The sequence below is a fragment of the Telopea speciosissima genome, chromosome 1, assembly GCF_018873765.1.
Source record: "Telopea speciosissima isolate NSW1024214 ecotype Mountain lineage chromosome 1, Tspe_v1, whole genome shotgun sequence".
In the NCBI taxonomy this organism is placed as follows: Eukaryota; Viridiplantae; Streptophyta; class Magnoliopsida; order Proteales; family Proteaceae; genus Telopea; species Telopea speciosissima.
The window spans coordinates 2,622,456-2,645,314 of NC_057916.1; the positions used below are offsets into that span (position 1 = coordinate 2,622,456).

The following is a 22,859-nucleotide window of genomic DNA, read 5'->3' on the forward strand; positions in this document are numbered from 1 at the left end:
TCTAGGGGTTGACCTTTAAAGCTTTAAAGAATTTGTTATCCTGGCCAGATTGGTTCGGAATTTGAGAGGCGTACGAGGTTTCTTGCTTATTTGATCATCTCTTTGAGCAAAAATGACTGCTTTGATCATAAATTTGAATACCAGACGAGAATGGTGGGATGAACCTGGATTTATCGGAAATGGTGCTCATATTAGTTTCTCCAAAACTGGAATGCTGTGAGTTTGCTTGGATTCCAAAATAAAGCAGGTCCTTGGAGAAATGATGTGTACTAGGAAATTGTCTAGATCGGCCACATGTCAAATGAAATTTAATCATACCATCCTTATATGTATTGACATTCCTGTATTTTCAGTTATCCATTTTTTTAGATAGCTTCATTTTTCACAAGATTTTAGGAGCTTTATTTTCCTATTTGGCTAACTCTGTTTTCGCTGAAGCTTGATTTGTGGGCCTAAGGATCTCTTTGGAATCTACTTATCCACAAAATTTCAGCTTTATCAAACCTATTACATGGGAATGCCAAAACTAGAGAAACTCTTCAATCATTGGCAGATTACAAAATCCTTTTCTAAAAGGTTTTTGTGTTACATGAAACTTGGAGGTTGGGAGCAACGTATTGGACCCAAGCTGACTATCTTCAATCCGACTTGGCTCCAATTTCCTCTCCCTCAGTCTCCTCCACCTCAACCTCTGCCATCAATTCATGCCCCTCCCAGCGCATCTCTTTCTCAGTTCTCCCAACTCTCTGCATCTACCAGAATATTGGAGCTGGGCACCTTAAAATTTTGGTGCATAAAAAAGCATCTTGCAAGGCTAGTAATCTCACCAAACCAAACCCCTTCTGCCCCCAAGTCAACAAGCAACGTTGCCAAGACCTGTTGGAAGTTGGAACCATGGTTGATATAATCTCGGTATTGGGATCGGATTGGTATTGCCCAGAATCAAGCCAAATATGATTTTACTTCCTGTTTTCGTATAAAAGAAAATCGTCTTTTTTTTATTTTTTTACCCTTGTCCGTACAGGTATATTGGATCACTATCGGAATTGAACTGCCCTATCCAAGATTACAAACATGGCTGGAACAAAAGGCACTCAGTCAAGAAGGCAATCGGTAGGCCCACCACATAGGGCCATTGCTTTTTTTGGTTAAAAAATCAATTTATTAAAAAAAACAAGATACACTCCTGAGATTTGACTAGAAATGTTTAGATAAACAAGGATCCAAAAGAGACCATGATGTCTTTCTCGCAAGAGACAAAACCCACCAAATGGTGCCATTGTTGATATCATGTTAATGCCAATGCATTTTATTAATCATATTATTAATTTTTTTTTTAAAATAATTAGATTACTATGATCTAACATTAGCAGGGTCAACCCACAAGTTTACTAGTGATTAGGCTGGGTGACTCACAAGTTGACCCGTAGTCTAACTCACAATCTAACCAAGGGTCCAAACCAGATATTTACTATTTTCTATTATATAAACATATTTGAGTTTTAAAATACCTCTAAAAACCAAACCACAGATATCCCCATTTTGGAGTTTGCAGTTTGCACTCTTCTGAACTCGTTAACATCATTTCACAAACTTTTACATTAGGTAAAAGTACAAATAAGCATATCTATATAATTTCAAAGTTTGTCTTATCCACATGATGTTAACGAGCTCAGAAGAATGCACTCTCTAACAAGTGGATATCTGTGTTATGGTTTTCAAAGGGTAGTTTAAAGCACCCAAGGTTTGAATTTAATGGAAGTGGCATATAATTTTATAAATTTTGGATAGAAGGAAAGGGTAAAGATCGATTAGGCTGAAACTTGTGAAAGATAAGGCCAGCCAGAGTAAATGGCAATTTTTTGGATTTATTATATTTTTATGGTATTTTAATGATTATATAAAATGTTTAATGATTTAAATTTCAAAAATAAATAGTAATGCATGTGAGGAATCGATTTTAGAGGATTATTTGTTGATTTTAAAATCCTGGAATTATACCAACAATTTATAAAAAATTTAAGTTAAAAAAAAAAATTCAAAGCATGAACAATAACATTTTTTTTTGGGGTGAATTGACCAAGAATTTGTTACACATGGTGTGATAAAAAGCTTTATACTCGGATGTTATCTTCGTCATTTTATGATTATTATATGTGGGCTAAATTAACATAAAAGTGTATGACCAAGTGAAAAGAAGCTGAAAAAAGGAAAAAACAAAAAAATGATACTTCCAATAAAACTATATAACCAAAAAAAAAAAAAATTCTAAAATACTCAGCCGAGGACTACCGGCTTTAGATGGTGGAGGATTTTGTACAAGATAACTGCAAAACCCTCTTGAGGGAAAACTACCTATTGTACAAGATAACAGTTAAAAACTTTTGAGAGAAAAGCTTCCTCATATATTTCCTTAGCAACAAACTAGAGAAGCGTTGATGCAGGCAAGACTAGTCGGAACAACAAACACTCCACCAAGGTGTCAAGATCGGTGAAGCCAAGATCTGAGCACAAGCAGTTAGTTATGACTTATAACAGGTATCCTGTACACAAGCAATTGTGATAACAGTTACGATGCGGGTAAAGCAACCCCGTTGGTAGAGCACACGGAGCCTAGCGTGCCTAGAGTACAATAGTATGTACCAACATATTGATGATAAAAGTTGATGCGATACAAATCTAATACACAAATGAGGTGCATCGTCCAATGTACTTGAAAAATACACACCACTTGATAGAATATAAATTCCTGAACAAAATGAGGAGATTGATGATTTTGTGCTACCCACTCCTTAATGGAGTTTCCAAAGATGATTATAAAGACAAGTTCCGAGTAAGTGTACAATATAATTAGTTTAAAATATTTACAATACATGTTGCAAAAAAAAAATGATAATATAGAAATGGGAGAAGATTCTCTGCTTCACAGTGTGAAACCTGATTTAGGGCATAGGAATTTTCAATTCACAGGGGGGGCAGGTGTATTCTGGTATAGGGCAATATTGTCAGGCAGGGATCAGTTACCCTATAATACATTAAGAGGGAGGGAAGGAGCCACGCTGCCATATCAAGAGTGGGATTTCAACCTAAACTAATTATTATTGAAATTATTTAAATTGAATTTGATTTGGCAAATAAATCCAACATATCAACCAAATATAAAATTGCACTAAATAATGGATTCCCGAATCATCAATAATATAATGGGAGAAAGTTCTCTGTCCGGGAATGCGGCCTATGCCAGTACTCGTACGAGTCTATCTCACTCCTTCATCATTTAAAAAGACACCTCTGCCCCTTTATTTTAAAGAGAAGAGAGATAGACACATGGGAGTGTTGGCGGACCCAAAACTGTTTCCCATAACATAATTACTAATCTTTAGACCAAGCACAAGTTCTTGGATTCAGCACCTCTACAATGCTTCCGCCAGCTCCACGCATGGAGCGGCAATGTCCATACATGGCCAGGGTGCCGCCACATCTGAGTATGGTGCACATGCGATGGGGGAGAAGGATTTCTTAATTTTGAAATCCTAATTTCCGAAGCAGACCACATGTTGACATCTCCTGCCTCACCAAACATGGTCTAGTTCGTGGGTGCACTGCAGAGGAACCAAATCCCAAGTTCTCTGCCACATTATAAGCAAGACACAAGCTGAAAGTGTGAATGACATGTTCCATCCAATAATGATCAGCAGAAAACCAAAATTACTGTTGACAAAGTGAAATGGATGGATAATGGTATCAGGGACTCAGTTCATCCCTCAGGCACCAAAAGCTAGCCAAAGGGGGTGACATTAGTCCCAGCCAGACATTTACCAAACCGAAATCCAGATAAAATTCTTCCTTCAACAAGGAAAATTCATGTCTGTTCCACAAATCATATAATCAATCAGAGAGCAATGAAGGGGAAAGCTAAGAAAAATTAAATTTTAGGTTGAGATGAACAATATATCATTCTATTCAATTAACAATGGTCAGTCTCAGACAACCAAGGAGGGTTTGAAGCAGCATAAGCTCTCTAACCTGGCGAAGGCGAAAGCTCTCAGGCGGCCACTGCGAATGTTTATGAGAAACTAGCCTTACGGTTTATCATCATAGACATGACCAAGTGTACAAGTTATAAAACAAAACAAGTAATGTGTTCAATAAATCTTCAAACCCAGAGAAAAGTAAACAATAAATCAGGATTTGTTAACAGAAATACTTCTTCTTATGCAGCCAACATCTGACTGTCTTCCCTGTTCTTACAAGCCGAAACACAAGTTTGTCACAGGAGATATACACTAAACATAATTGGAATCAGCAAAAGTTTAAAAAAAATGTTCCATAAAATTTCTGAAAAACAAGCCCCGAAGAACTTCAACATAGACAATGAGGCATTATTGAAAAGCATAAATAAAAGATTCATAAGCTAGATTGAAAGAGATTAATCTTGTGAACGTTAAAATCCGTAATTAAACAAGACCAATCATCACCCATTACGAATATTTTCTGAGAAACAAGAAAGAGCCTAGGGCAAACTAAAAAACAATAATAATTGACCTAACGCATAATCGTCAGCACATAGATGACTATACACTAGTAAACTTTGGAGATTATTATAAGATCAAACTGATTATAACGAAAAATTAGCAGGATTGAAAGGAAGAATTGAAAAGGACAAAGATCACTAGCAAGCAATCCCAACCGAACAGAAATAATGGGAACAAACACATTCTAGTCTCAGACATCCAAGGAAGGATCGAAGCAGCATAAGCTCTCAAGCCCGGCGAAGGCGAAAGTTCTCAGGCGGCAACTGCGAATGTTTTTGAGAAACAAGCCTTGAAATTAATCATCATCGACGAAGTGAATCGCTTGGATCCAAGCAAATAACTGATTAAAATTCAAAAATAAAAAATAAACATCAATTGAGGACGGGAAGGGGAGAAAGGTAGCGATAGAACTATAATGTTCTTGAACGTGAACCCTGCTGATCACCTGTTCACCGCCATGATCACGGAGAGAGAATTGGAGACGATGGAAATTGTGAACCAACGAAGAACGATGGAACTGAGGGGAACGAGAGGGATATATATATAGATGGACGGATGGAGGAGGGTTTAGGGTTTAGTAGAGTTCCGTATAAGGATGACTGACGTGAATCGTGATTCGAGCGGTTTAGCATGGTCTGCTTTGGACCGTTGGATGGGAATATGGCATCTAATAATGTAAGTTCCTAAAAGCTTCATGATCATTCGATTCGTAACAGCGGCCGAGTAGAACATTCGTACAGCATAACATGAATCGTCACTGTTACGTTTCTTGGGAATCTTTTGGCTGTCTTAAGAGATAAGACACAGGAGTGCCTAGCGTATGCTACCCGTCGGACAGATTCTCTCTCACGAAGTCGGGAAAAAATCCTCTTCAGTGTAGTTCGTGGTAGAGATGTCGGACACCTGGTAGGCATGATATCCAACGGTTTGAGTTGCATTGGTCTAGTTTTTTTTGTTTTTTTGGGATCAAAAGTTTGTCACTATTGGATGTCGTGTCAGGTGTCGACATCTCCACCTTGTATTGCATTCAGTGGTTGAGCCGCACATATCTTGACCCACGTCTAGGGATGTGTGCGATACAGCCCAACGACTGACAGCACCCTGGGCGTGTTGGGCCGAATCGTTATCCTCTGCTGTTATAACATGGTGTTGCAAAAGCCATGTGGCACAGCAGGCGCCACATGATGCACATGGTTTTGCAGCCGCCGCACGATGCAGTATAGCACCGTACCCTAACAACATAGGATAAAAATTCTACCGGGCCCTGGAGACGAGCTAAATTCCGAAAAGTCGGGGAGAGTAGATTAAAAGAGGAGAGAGAGGAAAAATCTAATAAATTCCGTTAGACGACGTCGTATTTATCAGTTAAATCCCGTTAAAAGACGGCGTGTTTGCAGTAAGTTTCTGTTTCTAATTCGAAGTTGATTGAGATTCTGCATTTTTGTTTACTTTTCGAATCATTTATCTAAACTCTAGGGCAAATCTCAATAGAAGTTGGTACCTATTTTTTTCCCCTCTGATTATTCCAATAAGTTTCTGTTTCTAATTCCCTTTTTGTTGCTAACTCAGGTATCGGGTTATGCTGTTTGACTCTGAAGAAAAGAAGTGATTAACGGATGAGAATACAAGGAGACGTAAGCGTCTATGATATCATTCGAAAACTCCAGCATGGATATCAGATATCGTATCCCGGGAGGTGGGTTTCCATTTCTGGGTTCAATATCTCTGTTGCAGGGATTTTGGGTGTTGCTGGTTTGATCTTGGCGATAAGAGATGTTAAGACTGGAAACTTTCCCAGCTTGCCGTGGTGGTTTGAGAGGAAGGATAGTTCGGAGAAATCATGGTTCGTAGCTGGTTTGAGAAATCTTGGCAATAATTGTTTTCTGAATGTGATTTTACAGGTATAACTTTGTGAAAATTGATTTAGCTTATTCAATCTGTATGTTGGAGTTTTTTACATTTCCAATTACCAATTGAAACTGGAAAATTTGCTCAGGCACTGGCTAGTTGTCCCTCCTTCGTTCTTTATCTCCAGAAAGTAATTGAGGAAGTTGAGTTGTTTGAGAAACGGCTTGAAAGCATGCCTCTTACTGTTGATTTGGTTGCTTTGTTTGAAGGTAATGCTAATTGTAATTGTTACACAGAATGTGAACATCGCAAATGCTAATGCTTGTATTTATTCGTGATCAATTGTTTTGTAAGCTCTCTGAACATATTTGCTGGTTTCAACCCTGTGATTAAAAATAGATATAAGTTAATACTGTCTGTCATAGTTTGACGACCCTTTTTTTTTTTTTCACTAACATTGATTGTTTGTGCACTTTGGGTTTTCCAGTTTCAACAGTGTTGTTGATGAGCCTTCATTTTGAACAAAGGGAACTGAATTTACCTTCCCCACATTGAAAGTAAATGTATTTTACTGCTATAACCATTGACCTGACAGTTGAACCACTCTTTTGACATGTAATGATAAACTGGACTTCTAGGTGGACTGAAGTTTGCCCCACAAAGAATTTCCTTGTTGTTCGGGGGCTTTGGGAAATAAAAACCTAGAGAATTAGACTGGACATGCTGCTCTTGAGTAGAAATGGAATATCAAACCTATCTCCTTTATTTTTAAATAATTTTAAATTAAAGCTTTTGAATACCTTCACTTGTAATCTCCGTTGACCAAATCTGTCTTCAACGGTGAATATGATCTAGATGACTTGTAGGAAGTGGCTGACTCAATCAACTTTCATATTCTTCAACTCCTCAAGCAGCGATATCGCTGTGGTGACTGAAGGAGTAGGTACTTCCATGACTGGCATCTAATCTGTGTTTCATGGGTATGTATATTGGGTTTGGGCATATTATGTGTCAAGGAGTTGGATCCACCCAAGCTTAGGATACCGGGAGATGTGTTTAGAGTTGGCATGGTTATAGGGATTAATGTAGTCCTAGGTTTGAATAATCAAAGTAGGAACCAATAACCAGGATCTGTCATGAACATGGTAGTTCGAATAGGTCAAAATAGGTGTTTTTGGTTAAATTAGGGTTAGGGTGTAATGAGACCTAGGGTTTGATGGTAGGGTTAGGTCAAGTTGATGTAGGGGAGTCTTCTAGTGAAGGTCTTGTTAAGTTTTAGCAAGTCTAGACCTTTTAATTAGAATTGGCAGCAAGGTTAGGGTTAGGGTTTCGGGTTTTTGAAAAGAGGAAAAGATGGGTTTTTAGTGTTTATAATGGTCAGATGAGGGAGCAACTTGGATCGAATTTTCCCTAGTATGAGAGGAGAATTCGATCAAAGTTTGGTGTGATTTGGCTGGCTGGTTTGGTCTGGGCAGAATTTAGGTATTGGGGAAATTGAAAACAAAAGGGGATTAGAAGCAGCAGCAAAAGCTTTTCATTAATATCAAAATTCGTGTTCAATACTTGCCCCCTTACAACCTTATATAAAAGACTCAAAAATAGACTCCTACACTAAAAAAGAAAGGCCTAACCCAATCCTTAACCTATTAGGTAAGTTAAACTGATTAGGAAACTGAAATAAAGTCAAAACAAAGTCCTCATCCAGCCCCACTAAACACTTAAAAGAAAAAGAAAACTAACAAAGTCACTTAAATTGAACCATTGGTTGAACCGGTTCAATTTATGAACAAAAACCCCAAAATAAAACTAAGTATGGAACTAAAACAACTAATCCCGTATGCAACCTAATTACCCTAGTTTAGGCCCATTAAAGTGGCCTATTGCATTGAAAACCCATGGGATCAAAGGCCCAACATGTATACAACCCAATCCTAGACTTATTCCTAAGCAAAGAAGCCCAGATTGGTGATAAATCTGCATAAGGAATTCAGCTAAATGTGGCAGTAATGGGGGCCTAATAATCTTCCTTTCCCTCATATGGACGCCATACTGTTGGGTGTTTTAGACATGTATCACAGACCCATACCCATGGTGTATCATGTTGTCACAGGTACTCTTGGTGTATAAGAAGTTTACAAGGAACCTAGCATGTAACACCATTTAGGGAATAGGCAAGGTCTTTCGACCAAGATAAGAGCATCTTGCACCTATAGGAACTAGGCTATCTACCCCTTTTAACCTTGTTTGCATAGGCTCATGCACAGATTTACGTTCAATAATCGCAGGGGCTTTCACTTCGACATGTCTTTGTTTGTGATCGCTTAGAGCCCCTCTTCCATCAATAGGTACTCCCAACGCGTCGACCACACACCTAGCATTGCCTTTCCTGCAGGAACATCCACAATAGATCCAGTGCGCTTGACAAGATCTCCTTCTTTAAGGAACTACATAACACCTAATCTGGTCCATATAGTATTTGACAATGAACTGTGCCAAGTTATCTTAGTAGCCTTTAGTTTCTTGAGCTACCAAGACCGTGAACACAATGGTTTTGTCATTTAGAAGGTGTTTCTGTAGGCAAACCCACGCCTATCCCACACTTCCGTTGCAATGATGTTTCTCTAGTTAACCCAATGGGGCAGGCGGGTAGCTCAGTTGGCAAGGACCAAAATGAGTTTCCCTAGTTGAAATCATTTTTCTGGATGTCAGCGTGCTTTTCTTTTCAAATTAAAAATTGTCAGAATGCGGTCCGAAAACCCCTCTCCGAGACTTCTGCTCAAGGGCCTTTACGTCTGGCAGTTGGCTACCTTCAACTCGGCTTCTTCTGCCCTTACATCTTGGATATCTCCCTCCCGGTGATGAATCTTCAAACTTCTATCGTTTTCAAGATCAGCTGGTTGTTCTATTAATTTCTCCTCCCATTTTATTCCTCAGTGACAGCAAGTATCTCATTCACAAACACTATCAAGCACTAAGGAATATAAGTAATCTCCACCCATCCCATTATTGCGATGAATTGTCAATGATCATTACATAGTCTTATTCAATTTCAATGGATATGCATGGAGTTAGAAATTTTTTTCACATCAGTGTCGTTTCATTATATGAAAGTAGATGAATAATTCTTTGTTCCATTATCTTTTTTTTTTCTATTGTTTGTTTCAATGTTTTGATAAAATTGAAAATAGTAATTATATTTATGATTTTTTTATTATATTTAACCCCTTGTGATTTAATTTCGAAAACTATGTGCGAGATCTATTAAATAGTGGTTCTAGGATTTTGTGTGGGATCTATGTGTAGTGCCATTATTTTATGCCATTCTGGATTTTATCATATCCTTTCTGCTCCTGCTCTTTCTATCTTTTTATCAACAATGTTAATACAATTTTGTGCTGATTTTTGGAGAAATTTACTGCTTGTTTTCCATGTTAATTTTTTTTTTGGGGGCAGAACTGTGCATCCTCCAGGACAGGAAGACGGTTTTGAGTCCACGGCGAGTGATGCTTGGAATGGATCTCTATATTCCTAATTTTAATTTAACAAACCAGCAGGTGGCTCTTGTGGTGTTTTACTTGTTTTGGCAATTTGCTTATGACATGTGTCGGCTCCTGATTCGTCATTCCATTGTACATGTAGGATGCAGCTGAAGCATTCCTTCATCTTCTGTCTTCTTTAAGAGGGGAATTCTTAGAATGCTATGTTCCACATTGTGGCTCTCTAGCGGATGTCTTGGTTTCTTCTCTTCGTAGAGTTCCCACTACAAGAAGTAGGGAAGGCCAGAATGAGTGGGAAAGATGGCAGCGGCATTTTCTTGGACCATTTGATGGGATTCTTGGGAGTGTATTAACTTGTAAAAGTTGTTCATTTCAGGTTGATTATCTACCTTGCATCATAGTTACCACTTATCATGTTGTGCCAGCGTTTTCATGGACTACTGGTCTGGGTCGTCGGACTGTTCAGATTGTCAACTGCTAGGTGGGAATAGTTTTGTCCTATTCATGACCATTCATTGCCTTAGAACTATTGATTGCTAAATGAATCACCAGTTGGAAAAGATGGATGGTCAGACTGTCAGGCCAAGTGCCATTATTATGATTAAAATTAAAAAATTCAGTCGAAATGAGGTGATGGAGAAGTGCTGTACGCCAAACCTTTTATATTAGAAGTAGGAGCTTTTACCACCACACTGAAGAACAGTTCTATTGGAAGAATGTACCCACCCCTCCTGATTTATGAATTCTAATCATTCTAATGGATTGTTGGACGACAAGGTTAGAATGATCTGTCACCTGGTCCAATTCTAACCGTGTGATGGTTTTTCTACAGAAGTTGCACCTTAGGGTCCCCCCAAGAAATTTGCTAAAAACAAAAAGGGCGTACCCAGTGTACAAGGTTCCTACCACTGCGGGGTCTGGGACTCTAGGGAGGGTCATAATGTATGTAGGGGTAAGGCTGCATACATTATGACCCTCCCCAGACCCCGCAGTGGCGGGAGCCTTGTGCACTGGGTACGCCCTTTTTGTTTTTAGCAAATTTCTTGGTGGGGGGGGGGGGGGGACCCTAAGGTGCTCCTTCTGTGGAAAAACCATTACATGGTAAGAGTGGAAGGTTGTAATCTGATTGCAATCATCAATTTTCATTGGTTTCTTCCTATTGTTTTCTATTTTTGTTTGGCATTTGCAACTTCTGCATTATTCTCTTCATTTCTATGTATTTTTTCTATTTGTATTCGCAGATCTCAATGGTTTTTGAGTTTTTCCATAACTTGCCTCTCTCACCACTGCTGGATCATAGCACAACCATTGTACGTCCAGTGAGGGTCTCATCATTTTGAGGGTTCTGTATGTTTTAGTCCTCAATCTGCTTTCCATTATCATCTAGGCAATGTGCTCTGTATCTAACTTGTAGTTTTGTCTCTTTTTTTTTTTTCTTTTAATTTTTTATGGAATTCAAATAATTCTAGATTGATGGTTGTACCGTGGAGGATTGCCTAAAGCAGTTCACTGTTGCTGAGTACATAGAGAATTATCATTGCAACCGGTGTTGGCATATTGCTGGTCTGAAATATTTATCGTCTATAGAACGAAGTGAGGTACTTGCCTCTATTAATCCACTTTATCTTTTCCCTCAAAGTCCAAAAGAAATTCTTAAGTACCAGTTTAATAAAACTTGGAATTATCCATAATCAGCACTTAATGTTTCAATCAATGTAGGGGTCTGTGGGAAACTATTAATGTATCATGTGAAGGCCTTCAGCTGGATGTTCTGAAATCCATCCCATCAATTGCCGGGTCAAAGTGGGTTGATAATGGGTTTCTCTGAATAAAGGGAGAAAGATCTCTCCAAGGCCTGTGTCTCTTCCCTTAGTCCACTGGTGATGGTGTTTTTGCCACATTACTGAGTTGGCCTTTCTGACTATTTGATAGATAGGTTAGGGTTTAGATTGGCTGTGTCAATCTTCAGAGTGAAAATCAACCATTTAACCGCCGCTCTCCCCCCCCAAAAAGAAAAAGTATTGGTATGTCTTCTTGTATTATCAGTAGTTCAACTGTTTTCCAGAAAAAAAGTTGCTTTTTCAACCTCTTTCTTTGAAGCTTTATGTCTCTGCATGGTGATAAGTATTTTGGCAGAAACTTAGCACATACCCACTGTTTAAACTAAAAGTGTCTGATAAAAGTACTGGTTTGGTGGGAATGTTTGTGTGGTAGGGTCAAATTTTAGAGGGTTTAATGTTCAACTCTCAGTTTGCGCCTCATAATGTTTTTTACTTTTTAATATCTAGAAAATTTTAATGCAAGTATGTTAGGGGCTGTCGCTTGGTGCAATGGTAGAAAACTCAGGCTGCATGGGTTTGAGTCTTGATTATTGGGATTGTGCTCAATGCAGTCCATCCCTCCTGGGACCCTGTGAAAGTGGGACTTGCACCAGAGCCGTCATGGCCCCTTCTTGTTTTTGTTTAACGTAGAAACATTCTGGGTCCTGTCATTTAACAGTTAACCATCTGGATAAGGTGGTTTAAGGGAAAGTGGGGGTAGAGGTAAACCCTCTTGGTTTTGTGGTCCAGTGGCATGTTGATTGATTTGAATGGTCATGCAGAGTCGGGCTTGGCCAGTTCTCAGAATCCTGCCTTGCTGATTAGATGACATAACCATCTGATTTGTCAATTTTTCTCTGGGGTGGTTGCTATATTCTTTGCCCTTCAAAAGTATGGGGTATTATCAGTCATCAGTTATGAATCATCTGATCGGACAAGATTGAAAGAAGGATTATCTGGAAAGATCCATAAAAAATGGACCAACCCACTGCATTTGCATGCAATTCCGTTTTCTAACATGTAATGGTTATTGATTATTGAATTTCATAGCTTTCAAAGAAATAACTTGAGCACTTAAAGTACTGAAACATAATGTAGCAAAACTGTCTTATCTGCCAGGCACAGGTGGAAAAACTCACCTGCTGTATGGGACAAGATTCTTGTGAGTGCAGAAATCTCTTTCCTAAGGATGCAGTACCGTGGTCAAATGACTTTTCACATAGTTTCAAGCAATTAAGTATTGCTCGCTGTCCACAGGTATGGAGGTTGAGACACTTCCCTTTGTGGTTTAGGATATTTGGCTACTGAAACTTGAATCCTTTTAGGAATGGAACACTGGCAACCCTGTATGGAGATGGACTGTTAAAGAATTATAAAATAAGTAGGAGGCAAAAGTTCAAATCCGTTGCATGTTTGTTTGGAGTTTAATTATCATTTATGTAGGAGAATTATTACTTTTCCTTTTATAAATAACTTAGGTTGTCAGTTGACTGTTTGGCCCCATTCTTTGCATGGTCCCTAGTGCAAACCATATCTTATCGCATGGTCCACCTACCATCTTCACCTCATGTCTTCTTATCTTATATTTGATACTTTGCTTATTCTTTGTGCTGAGATTGTTTTAATGCTGATTGTTTTAATGCTGCCTTTACCTGATGATAGAATGAGTGCTGATACGGTGTATATACTCTTTGAATGCCCATTGGTTTAACTTCACTCACAGATTTTATCCATTCATCTCCAACGTGCTTCAGTGAATAATTTTGGAGAACTAGTCAAACTTCAGGTATTTGAATCTCCTTGTCAAAAATTATGTTTTATATGCTTGGGGTCTTGCAATGCTCTTGAGTCCCCCTCCTGTAACCACCAACATCCCCCCTCCCAAAAAAAAAAAAAAAAAAAGAGAAAAAGAAAAAGAAAAAGAGAATTGAGACTCAGTTTTTCTTGTGGGTTGTTGGTACATATGGGGGAGGCTTCCTTACTTTCATAAGTAAATTGTTAATTTAGTCTTTAAGTGTTCTCAACATTCTTGTGTATGTATTGTATAAGCAAATTTGAAATGCTTCCGTGTCCTTTGTATTCACTCTCTCATTCGTTTTTCGCCCAAACTCTTGTAATCAGGCCTGGAGTCTGATGCTTTTATATGAATGTGCAAGTTTTTTTTCTTCCTCTTTTTGACTTTATGCTATTTTCTACCGAGTGTTATTCTTCACTACCCATTGTAACTATTTTTATTTCTAATTTTCTTAATGAATTTTTTTACATTGTTGCCTAGCAAAATGAGGTGGCAGGTGATCTCTTCTGTTCTCATGATTGATTAAAGTAGGTTTATGATTGTAGGGCCATATATCATTTCCTTTGATCTTGGACCTCTTCCCATTCACGAAGGATGCAGTGGGAGTGAATACTGAAGACCTTAAAAAAAATAAATGCATAATGCAAGTTAAGCGGCAACATCACCCATCCATCCCTCACCTTAACTATTTTAAAATGCCAATTGATACACAAATACTACAGCAAATATATGGATTGGCAAGAGATGGCATCTCTTCAGAAACAGTAGTTAAAGATGGATTGGGATGCTCTGCAGATAAATCACGAAGTGACAAATACTCTCAACCTTTTGAAGGAGAACAATTGCAATCAGTTGACAAGGTTGGTCAGTTGTACTTTCATTTTCCCCTATCTTCACATGGGATTTTTTGATATACACAAATGGTTTTTGGTTTTGAGATTAAGTTTTATTCATAATTGTCTAATGCTTATACCATGAACTTGCTCTGCCTGCATTTTTCTTTCTCCTGGTATTTGTGTTCTGGGTTCAAAGGCATTTGGAGATGGGACAGAGGTCCAGCAATTATATCGAAATACAGATATTGGTTGTTTGTCAGGCTTAAGCATCAAAATGGTGTTAACCATTGAGTTTCATTGGCTCATGATTTAGTGTCATCATTTTCAATTTTTGTCATTTTTATCTTCTTCTATGAGTTCAGGTTAAGAGGACTTGTCCATCAGCACCTGCAAGGAGTTACAAGTATCAGCTTGTTGCTGTTGTTGAGCATTTTGGTAGAGTTGGAAGTGGGCATTATACAGTTTATAGAAGACTAAGGGCTGAGTCAGATAGCATAGACACCGATGGATGTATTGGGTGTGCACGTGTTTACTGGTTTGGTATCTCTGACTCTGAAGTGTTTAGTGTTTCAGAAAAAGATGTTCTTGGTGCAGAAGCAAGTTTGCTTTTCTATGAGAGAATTGAACAGCCCTAATGGGTGCCTAACTAGTTTTAAACATGTACTGCATCATCTTTCAGGTATTATCTGCTGTTGCATGTCGAGTTATGATGTCCCTGAAATATTCCTTTCATTGCATGCTTATTATTCAAATCAATTAATTTTTAATTTTCACAGCATTTTAATTGGAGGTTCATTAGTTATTATTATTATTTGTTGCTTTTAGACTGATGAAAAAGGAATTCTGATAAACATAATGGTGATGAAGTTTCCTTTCTATGCATTTTATATAGTAGCAGTTGATTGGGTTCTGAGTTTCAATGTTTTTCAGTGAGAATTCTATCCCTTCAAAACTCAGTCAAGTAAACCAAGTAGCCAAATATCCTATGTGACTGAATTAACTCCGCAACAGGTTAAGATGAGTCGCCATACACATTTTTATCCCACTCAGCTTAAATCACTTTTAGACTCACTAAGATTTAAATAGTGATTTTATTTAAGTTTTCCTAGTAAAGTTCTCAACAACATCCTTATATTTTCATCTGCTCCCAAACAAAAGCATTTAAAACCTTCTTGATCATGACTACTAATATAGAAATTTATCAATTTTAAGATTCATGACTTGAAACATACTGTTATGGTTGGTCTATAGCACCAAGGCCGTATACATCGAAGATTAATACTTTTGCCACAAGTGTTAGTAAGAAGATTAAAACTATGACCTAACAGTGGAAGTTTGATGGATTTGGTGGTTAATGAATTTGTACTTGCCATAAGTGTTTGCTGGAGAATCTTCTAAGTGGATTTTTAATACCTTTACCTTGAAACCCTACAGACAATCTGGAAATTGTTGTGTGGCAAAAAATAGAATTTTGCTTTTTTAACATTCTAGGGAATGGAAGCAGAGCATCTTTGGTTCTCCCGAAAATAGCCATCCTTTTTTAAACTCATTTAAATAAACTCCAAAGATTCATAAAGAGATTTTTTTTTTAGTTCCAAGAAATTTTAAAAATAAAAAGTTTTTGAAGGTCTAAAAAGGAAAAAAAATGGTTACAAAAACAGTTCTATTCCCAAAAGAATAATGAAAGACCTTGCAAACGTAAATTCGATTTGATTATTGGGATTGAAGGAAGTATAGGGATTGAGTGACATTTAAAATAGAAAAGGTTCACAGGATTCTATGTTTAGAAATCAGATAATGAATGGGTATCTTGATTCATTAGAAATTGGACGGGTAAAGAAATTTCTTGTTCAGTTACCTGCCTACTTAAAAATCAATAAACCTCAATTCCAAGAAGAAATCATTTCTTTACTAATGTTCACCCAGGAAGAGGAAGCATATGTATATATAACAGAGGCAACTTACAGTGAAGTTGATGCTCCCAAGGCTGCATGAAGGAAAGCATATGTTTATTCATATATTTATCCATATCTGCCCACTGGAGGGTTTCATCTCTTCCCCCTTCATCTTTATTATGCTGCTATACGGAAAAGAAGCCTAGCTATATGGAGGCACATTCAGTTCTAGAATACAGTTACACCCTCTACCGTCGGATGCTTCATTGGGCACTCATTGGCCGAATTCTTCATTGGAGAGAGTTTGATGCTGTCTTTGCTTAGGTGATTTTATTGAAACATTGTTAATTGATGAGAAATTTGGTGGGTGTTTGAATACTTTTTTCTCACACGTCTCATTTTTGTAATGCTATTCACGAATGTAATCTGGTTGACCTTCGGTTTATGGGTTCTGTTTTTCTTGATCAAACAAATGACAAGGTGGCTACTAGATCACGGTGAGCAGCATAGACAAAATGTTTGGAAATGGTAAATTCTATCTTCAATTAAAATGCACCATTGTACATCAATATGCGATTTGGGATCGATCACACCCCAATGAAGCAAAGTGAGAGGGTCACCCAAACGGATTTTGATTCTCTGCGGCCTGTGGGTTGAGCGCATCACGATGGCCGCTTAATCCCAAGCCGTAGAGGATCCAAATCCCATCCAAACCTGCAACCCACTGTCAGTAGTGCTTGGCTATCTAGTACTCTAGGATGAGCTCTCTTCAACCTGCATAACAAACTCTAGAACTATGGAATGCATCTAAAAGAATGGAGGCGACAGACTTTTGGCAATGTAAAATTAGAAAAGGAAAGTTTGTACATATGGTACAATCTAAAAATCTACATAAAGTTTGCAGACTCGGGTTTTCTTTCGTTTTTTTTTAATTTAAAAATCCTCCCCCCACCCCTCCCCCCCCCAACCACCAAAAAAGAAAAAAAAGCTTTTGAAATCCCGTAACTTATGATCGGTAAATCCAAATTTGATAATCCAAGTTTCATTGGAATACATTTTGAAGAAAAATTGAAAACTAATTTAGCCAAAACAGGTTTGAAATGCTCACTCAAAGACTAAAAGGTAGGTTATGTAGGATAAAATCAGAATATTTTAAAAAATGAACAGAATATACAAAAGCGGAACATACATTGGTTCGAACCACTGACCGAATCTGGGGCTGCTCTTCAAGCTGAAGTTGAGAGCCATTGCGCTAGAAAGTGGTCTGTAGTTCCAAGTGAAAATTTTAAAATTTAGACTATTTTCAAGGCCTTTGATTGGTTAAACCTACAGGCTAAAAAGGGCATTTCCACTCCCTAGATTGTGAAGTCAGATAATGCCCTAACAATTCAGCTATTATCGTCTTGCTACCGGAGAGAATTCGATAGGAAAAGTGCTCGTGAGTTTGTTTGCAAGAAAAGATGAGCATTCACTTCTTGTCTCTGGAGCACGACCAATCCTACAGAGTTTGATCTCTATCGCTACCCAAGAATTAGATCTAGCATGGGGTGTCGAGGGAGATTTGAAAAAGCTCCAGACTACTTTTACCACCATCCAAGGTGTACTGCAAGATGCTGAGAATCAGCAAGTGGAGAAAGAGGCAGTGAAAAACTGGCTGAGGAGGCTCAAAAGTGTTGCTTATGATGCAGATGATGTGCTTGATGAGTTCAAATATGTATCTTTAGGGCGTAAAATGGAGACCCAGGACCGAATGACGGGAAAGGTATCCAATTTTTTCTCACGCTCCAACCCATTTCCATTTCGTTTTAAAATGACCTATAAGCTTAAGGACATGAATGAAGTATTGGATGACATCAGAAAGGATGCAATTGGCTTCAACCTTAGAGTAGAGTCTGCAGCTAATTCCACTGCCATGATGACCATAGAGATCCGGGAAACTTCTCTCTTGTAGACTGTTCGGAAGTAGTTGGGAGTGTAGATGATAAATCAAAACTAATGGATATGTTTGTCAACGGTAACGACAATGATCAAATCATTTTGGTCATCCCAATAGTTGGAATGAGGGGACTGGGGAAGAGCACTCTTGCTCAGGGTTGGTCTTCAATGATTTGAGAATGTGGGTATGTGTACCCGAAGAATTTAAAGTCTAACAGACTTCTAAAAGAAATCATAGAATTATTAGTTAAATATGATGCATCAAACTTAGATGTAATACTTCGTAACCTACAAGAGAAGTTGATGGGTAAACGGTTTTTGCTTGTACTAAATGATGTCTGGAGCAAAAATCGTTTTGTTGAAAATTGGGGTGTGTTGATAGTTTCCTTAAAATCTGGGATACTGTAGGTAACAAAGTTATTGTGACTACACGGAGTGCTGAAGAGGCAAGAATAATGGTAACCTCAAAAGACACATTATTTGTGAATATTATGGGAACAAGATTCTTGGTCTTTGTGTAGTCGAAGAGCATTTAGCAATGCAGGGCCACTAGAAACCCTAAACCTAGTGGAAATCTGAAGGAGAGTCACAAAAAAATGTGGAGGAGTGCCTTAAGCAATGAAGGTCTTAGGAAGACTAATGCAATCCAAAATAGAAGAGCATGAGTGGTCATCTATGGAGCAAGGTGAAATTTGCAATTTGCTAAAAAATAGTAATAGTGGAATAACGCCCATATTAAAGTTCAGTTACGATCATTTGCCATCACATGTGAAACATTGTTTTGCGTATTGTTCAGTATTTCCTAAGGATTATATATTTGTTAAAAAAAAAGTTGATACAATTATGGATGGCAGAGGGACTCCTTGGAAGCTAACAAATGGAGGATGTTGGCAATATTTCAATAACTTATTGTGGAATTCTTTCTTTCAAGATGTGAAGGACAGATATGGAGATTTAGTACTGACATGCAAGATGCATGATCTTGCACAATTTGTTGGAAAGCTTGAGTATTCCACTATGAAGGCCAATAATATTGTGGAAGACATTTCTGATGCAGTTCGTGGATTTTCACTTTTTCTGGGTGCATTTGAATTTCCAGAAAAAACCTCAAAGAAGGCGAAGAATTTGCGGACAATAATAATGATTTCAGGGTCACATGATGAAAGGTACATATATCTTTTATCAGGAAATCTCTCAAATATTGACATGTTGATGAACTTCCAGAGCTTGCATTTGTTGTAATTAATTTATTGTTCGATTTATTATTTGCCATCTTCAATAAGAAAATTGAAACATTTAAGGTACCTTAACCTGTCAGGTAATCCAATTGAAGTGTTGCCTGAGTTTTTATCTAGCCTCTGCAATTTACAGACATTAAAACTCAAGTGCACTTGTGTCATTGGGCTTCCCAAGTCCCAACACATGGGGAGCCTACCCTTTCTTAGGGATCTTCACTTAAGTAGAATAGATAAGGTGAAATGTCTTGGTCGAGAATTCTGTCATAGCAGCAACAGTACTACTGGTGCAACTTCTTCTTCAGGGACGGTTGCATTTCCATCGCTTAAGAGACTAAAGCTAAATAAAATGTGTAATTTGGTTGAATGGTTGGAAGTGTTGCCTAATTCCTTTCCATCACTTGAGGAGTTGTTGGTGGAGTTATGCCTTCACCTGAAAATCATGCCAAGTCGATTCCCTTCCCTCAAAAGCTTGTACTTTGCTGCAACAAACGAGATGGCATTAAGGTCATTGTCAAGTAAACTAATCTCTCTCAACCATCTTCATATTAGTGAGTGTTACCATGAGTCTGTGCTGGAGTGGTTGCTACCAATTTTTCCAAGTGAAGGACGAGAGGGATCCCCCCTTCCCCTAGTCTTTCCGTCTCTTCAGTCCTTGGAAATAACCGGATGTCCTCTTGTAAAGCCTTTACTAGATGTAAGGGAAATGACTTCTCTTCAAAATTTGAGATTGTCATCCTTTGAAAATTTGAAGTCGCTACCCGAGGGGTTGCAGCTCACTATGCTTGAGAAATTATACATTGGTTGGTTTTCAGAGGTTGTGGAATATATAAAAGGGTAAGAGGATCTCCAACATCTTGTCTCCCTTCAACACCTAACAGTTGAAGGTTGGCCTCAGCACAAGAATCTCAAAGACCAACTGAAGCACCGCACTAAGCTAACAGATGTGAGAAGATGATAATATATTTCCTCAAGAGCGTAGATCAGTTGGCAAGGACTACATCTTTCAACAAAGCCCTACCTACTGTAAGAAAAAAAAGACAGAAAAATCGGTTAGAAATGGTAAGGTCTATTCATCTCTGACTTTTATTTTGGACCTTCTATTTTGCATTATCTTCACTATAATTTCCATGGAATCAAGTTCTGATTTGGCTCACTGATGAAAGTCAGTGAATATCCCTATCTGCTTCAGGTATATTAATCTATTGACTCATTTCACTCGGAGAGTTGGGCAATTGGAGTTCCTCTACTTTTGTGGCTCAAGGAGTGGAAGATGCAGAAGCAATCAACAACTTACATAAGATGTTCAAGTGAGTTTTTTTATTTTTTTATTTTTCTTTTCTCTCCTTTTGTCTTTTCTTGTATTAGTCCATAAATTATCATTAGTCTTGTACTTCCTCTTTATTCATATTCTTTAAAAAGAGAGAATACAGAGATATGTTTGGATCATGGATACGGCTTCCCCATTCATGGATGGAGGAGGTTTTCTTGACATCTTCTTCTCGCAGTTGATAGCTCTATAATATATTTTCTTCCACCCTAGACATTAATTTATACCTTTTGTCTGCCTTCTATTTCCTTAGTTATATTCCTTGAATCCCCCTTCCTTCTAGTTGTGAAATTAATCATATTATCGAAGATGCCAGCTTGTTAAGTTGGGGAAGTTTTTTGGGGGACCCAAAACCTGTAGGCGTCTTTCCACCCAATTATTCATTTTGAGATGGTCTATACAAGCACGAATAATCTCAGTAGATTTTGTTAGTTGTCTAATCAGTTTTCCATTTATGGTCAATCTTAGAGACAAAATGGGACTTTGGATTCTAGAATCTCTTCAGAATATCATCCAATGGTGATCTTTAAAAAGACTGAAAATTTAAATACCCAAGCCTTCTAAGCTTGGGAGACAAATACCTACATATATGACATGCCTCCCTAGTTTAGGAACATGTCTAATTAGTTAAACAACTTTTGGGTGTCTTTACCAACTTCTGTGTGAGATTTGAGAATTTGATCTTTTGAATTGTAATTTTTATTGATTAATTATACCATCTTGTTAATATGGAGTTGAGATTAAAGTTATATGATTTGATGTCACTAGGGGTGGCCCCTGTGCTGCTGCTTGTGTTATTAGATTCTCGATTAGTTCCATTCAAGTCTGCAAGATTTCATTATTGCTGGTTCCAGACATCTTAACTTGATGCTGTCAGAATCTCCTGTTTTGAAATTCAAAATAACTCAAATCTCACCAGAAATGTGGTTGAACAGGCTCAGGAGAGGGCAGTTTAAAAGTGAGAATGATGGATGGAGGTGAACAGAACTGTGGGTAGTGTGGCCAAATCACTTATAATCTACCTATCTGGGAGGATAGAACAAGCTTCTTATTCCTCTGTCCTCTTGAGACCCAAATAATAATCCAGTTTATTTTATATTAACAAGATGAATGGTGTTGCTAGTCTTTTTTATATTTTTGTAATAGGTCCTGATTTTCCACAAAAAGGAGTCCTAAGTTATGGCAAATGTATGAAACTTCAGCAGCCATGGGTTTTGTACATTAACGTGGTACTGGGTGGGTTTTCTGTGGAAGTTGCAGAGACATGGTCTTCTATATTTTAAAGAAATGTAACGAGGACTCTTGCCCTGTACTGCCCCTTGAGTTTCCTGGATCAAGGTAGCAATTGATTACCCTGCCCTGGAGCTTTTTCAGGCTTGTCTTGATTCAGAATGCAGTGTGGTCAAAGGGTGGTCCATGAATGATGTTGATATCTATAACAATCTCTAGAACATAGTGCTATGAAAGGGGCTTGACTTATGAATGAACGAAGGATACCTGTGTTAGAAATGAGTGACAAATCTTGTGTTACAGAAGAATTTTGGAATTGAGGGTGCCTGCAGCTTCACATGAAAAACCAAAATGATGGCAATTCCTTGCAACATGTGTTTTATATGCTCAGCTTTGGACTTGATCAGATTTCGTTCTAGAATCTCATGACCACCTTGCTCTGTTTCTACCATAATTGGCTACTCTCTCTCCCTTCTTCATCTACATTCCCTTTTGCTTTGATAGTATTTATATATTAATTAGTGTGATGAAACCAATGCTCTTCTTGGTCTTGGAAACTGCTCTATTAGCATCTGTTATCCTGTGAACACACAGTATTCCTCGAGAAAGCCTGCATCTAAAGATTAATAGTTATTCCTTGTAGCTTTTTGTTGTTCTTGTTTAGCCCTCTGGCTGTTTGTTCCATTGTCGACAGATTGGACAGCTGTAGTGGTCTAAAGTTTGAACAGCCCTTAAGAAACATGCTCTGCTCTTATTGGCAATTTTAGTGCTCATTGGGAGTTATTAACCATCTCCTCTTTCCCTCCTGTCTAAGTGTTTTTACTGTCCGATTTACTCTTGCTGTTGTTCTTATATTGTAGGAGAGATGTAACGTGAAGACATTTGCTCCTGGAAACTGATCAA

General features: G+C 38.0%; 1 protein-coding gene and 3 non-coding genes across 4 annotated transcripts; 1 reads left to right on the forward strand and 3 right to left on the reverse strand.

The window, feature by feature from the left end:
- Positions 1-3,670: 3,670 nt before the first annotated feature.
- Positions 3,671-3,772, reverse strand: LOC122649254. Its single transcript, XR_006331224.1, has one exon. It is a non-coding gene; the product is annotated as a small nucleolar RNA snoR99 (small nucleolar RNA).
- A 207-nt stretch (positions 3,773-3,979) lies between these two features.
- On the reverse strand, positions 3,980-4,104 carry LOC122649296. Its single transcript, XR_006331259.1, has one exon. It is a non-coding gene; the product is annotated as a small nucleolar RNA SNORD14 (small nucleolar RNA).
- Positions 4,105-4,721: 617 nt separating this feature from the next.
- On the reverse strand, positions 4,722-4,846 carry LOC122649295. The gene has a single exon (XR_006331258.1). It is a non-coding gene; the product is annotated as a small nucleolar RNA SNORD14 (small nucleolar RNA).
- Positions 4,847-5,895: 1,049 nt separating this feature from the next.
- LOC122671770 (ubiquitin carboxyl-terminal hydrolase 27) lies at positions 5,896-15,104 on the forward strand. The gene is made up of 11 exons (XM_043869201.1): positions 5,896-5,931; positions 6,134-6,436; positions 6,532-6,652; positions 9,837-9,937; positions 10,023-10,256; positions 11,122-11,190; positions 11,350-11,478; positions 12,820-12,957; positions 13,424-13,486; positions 14,041-14,355; positions 14,694-15,104. The coding sequence occupies exons 2-11, from the start codon at positions 6,152-6,154 to the stop codon at positions 14,964-14,966; spliced, it is 1,728 nt and encodes a 575-aa protein (XP_043725136.1). The 5' UTR covers positions 5,896-5,931; positions 6,134-6,151; the 3' UTR covers positions 14,967-15,104.
- The last annotated feature ends 7,755 nt before the right edge of the window (positions 15,105-22,859 follow it).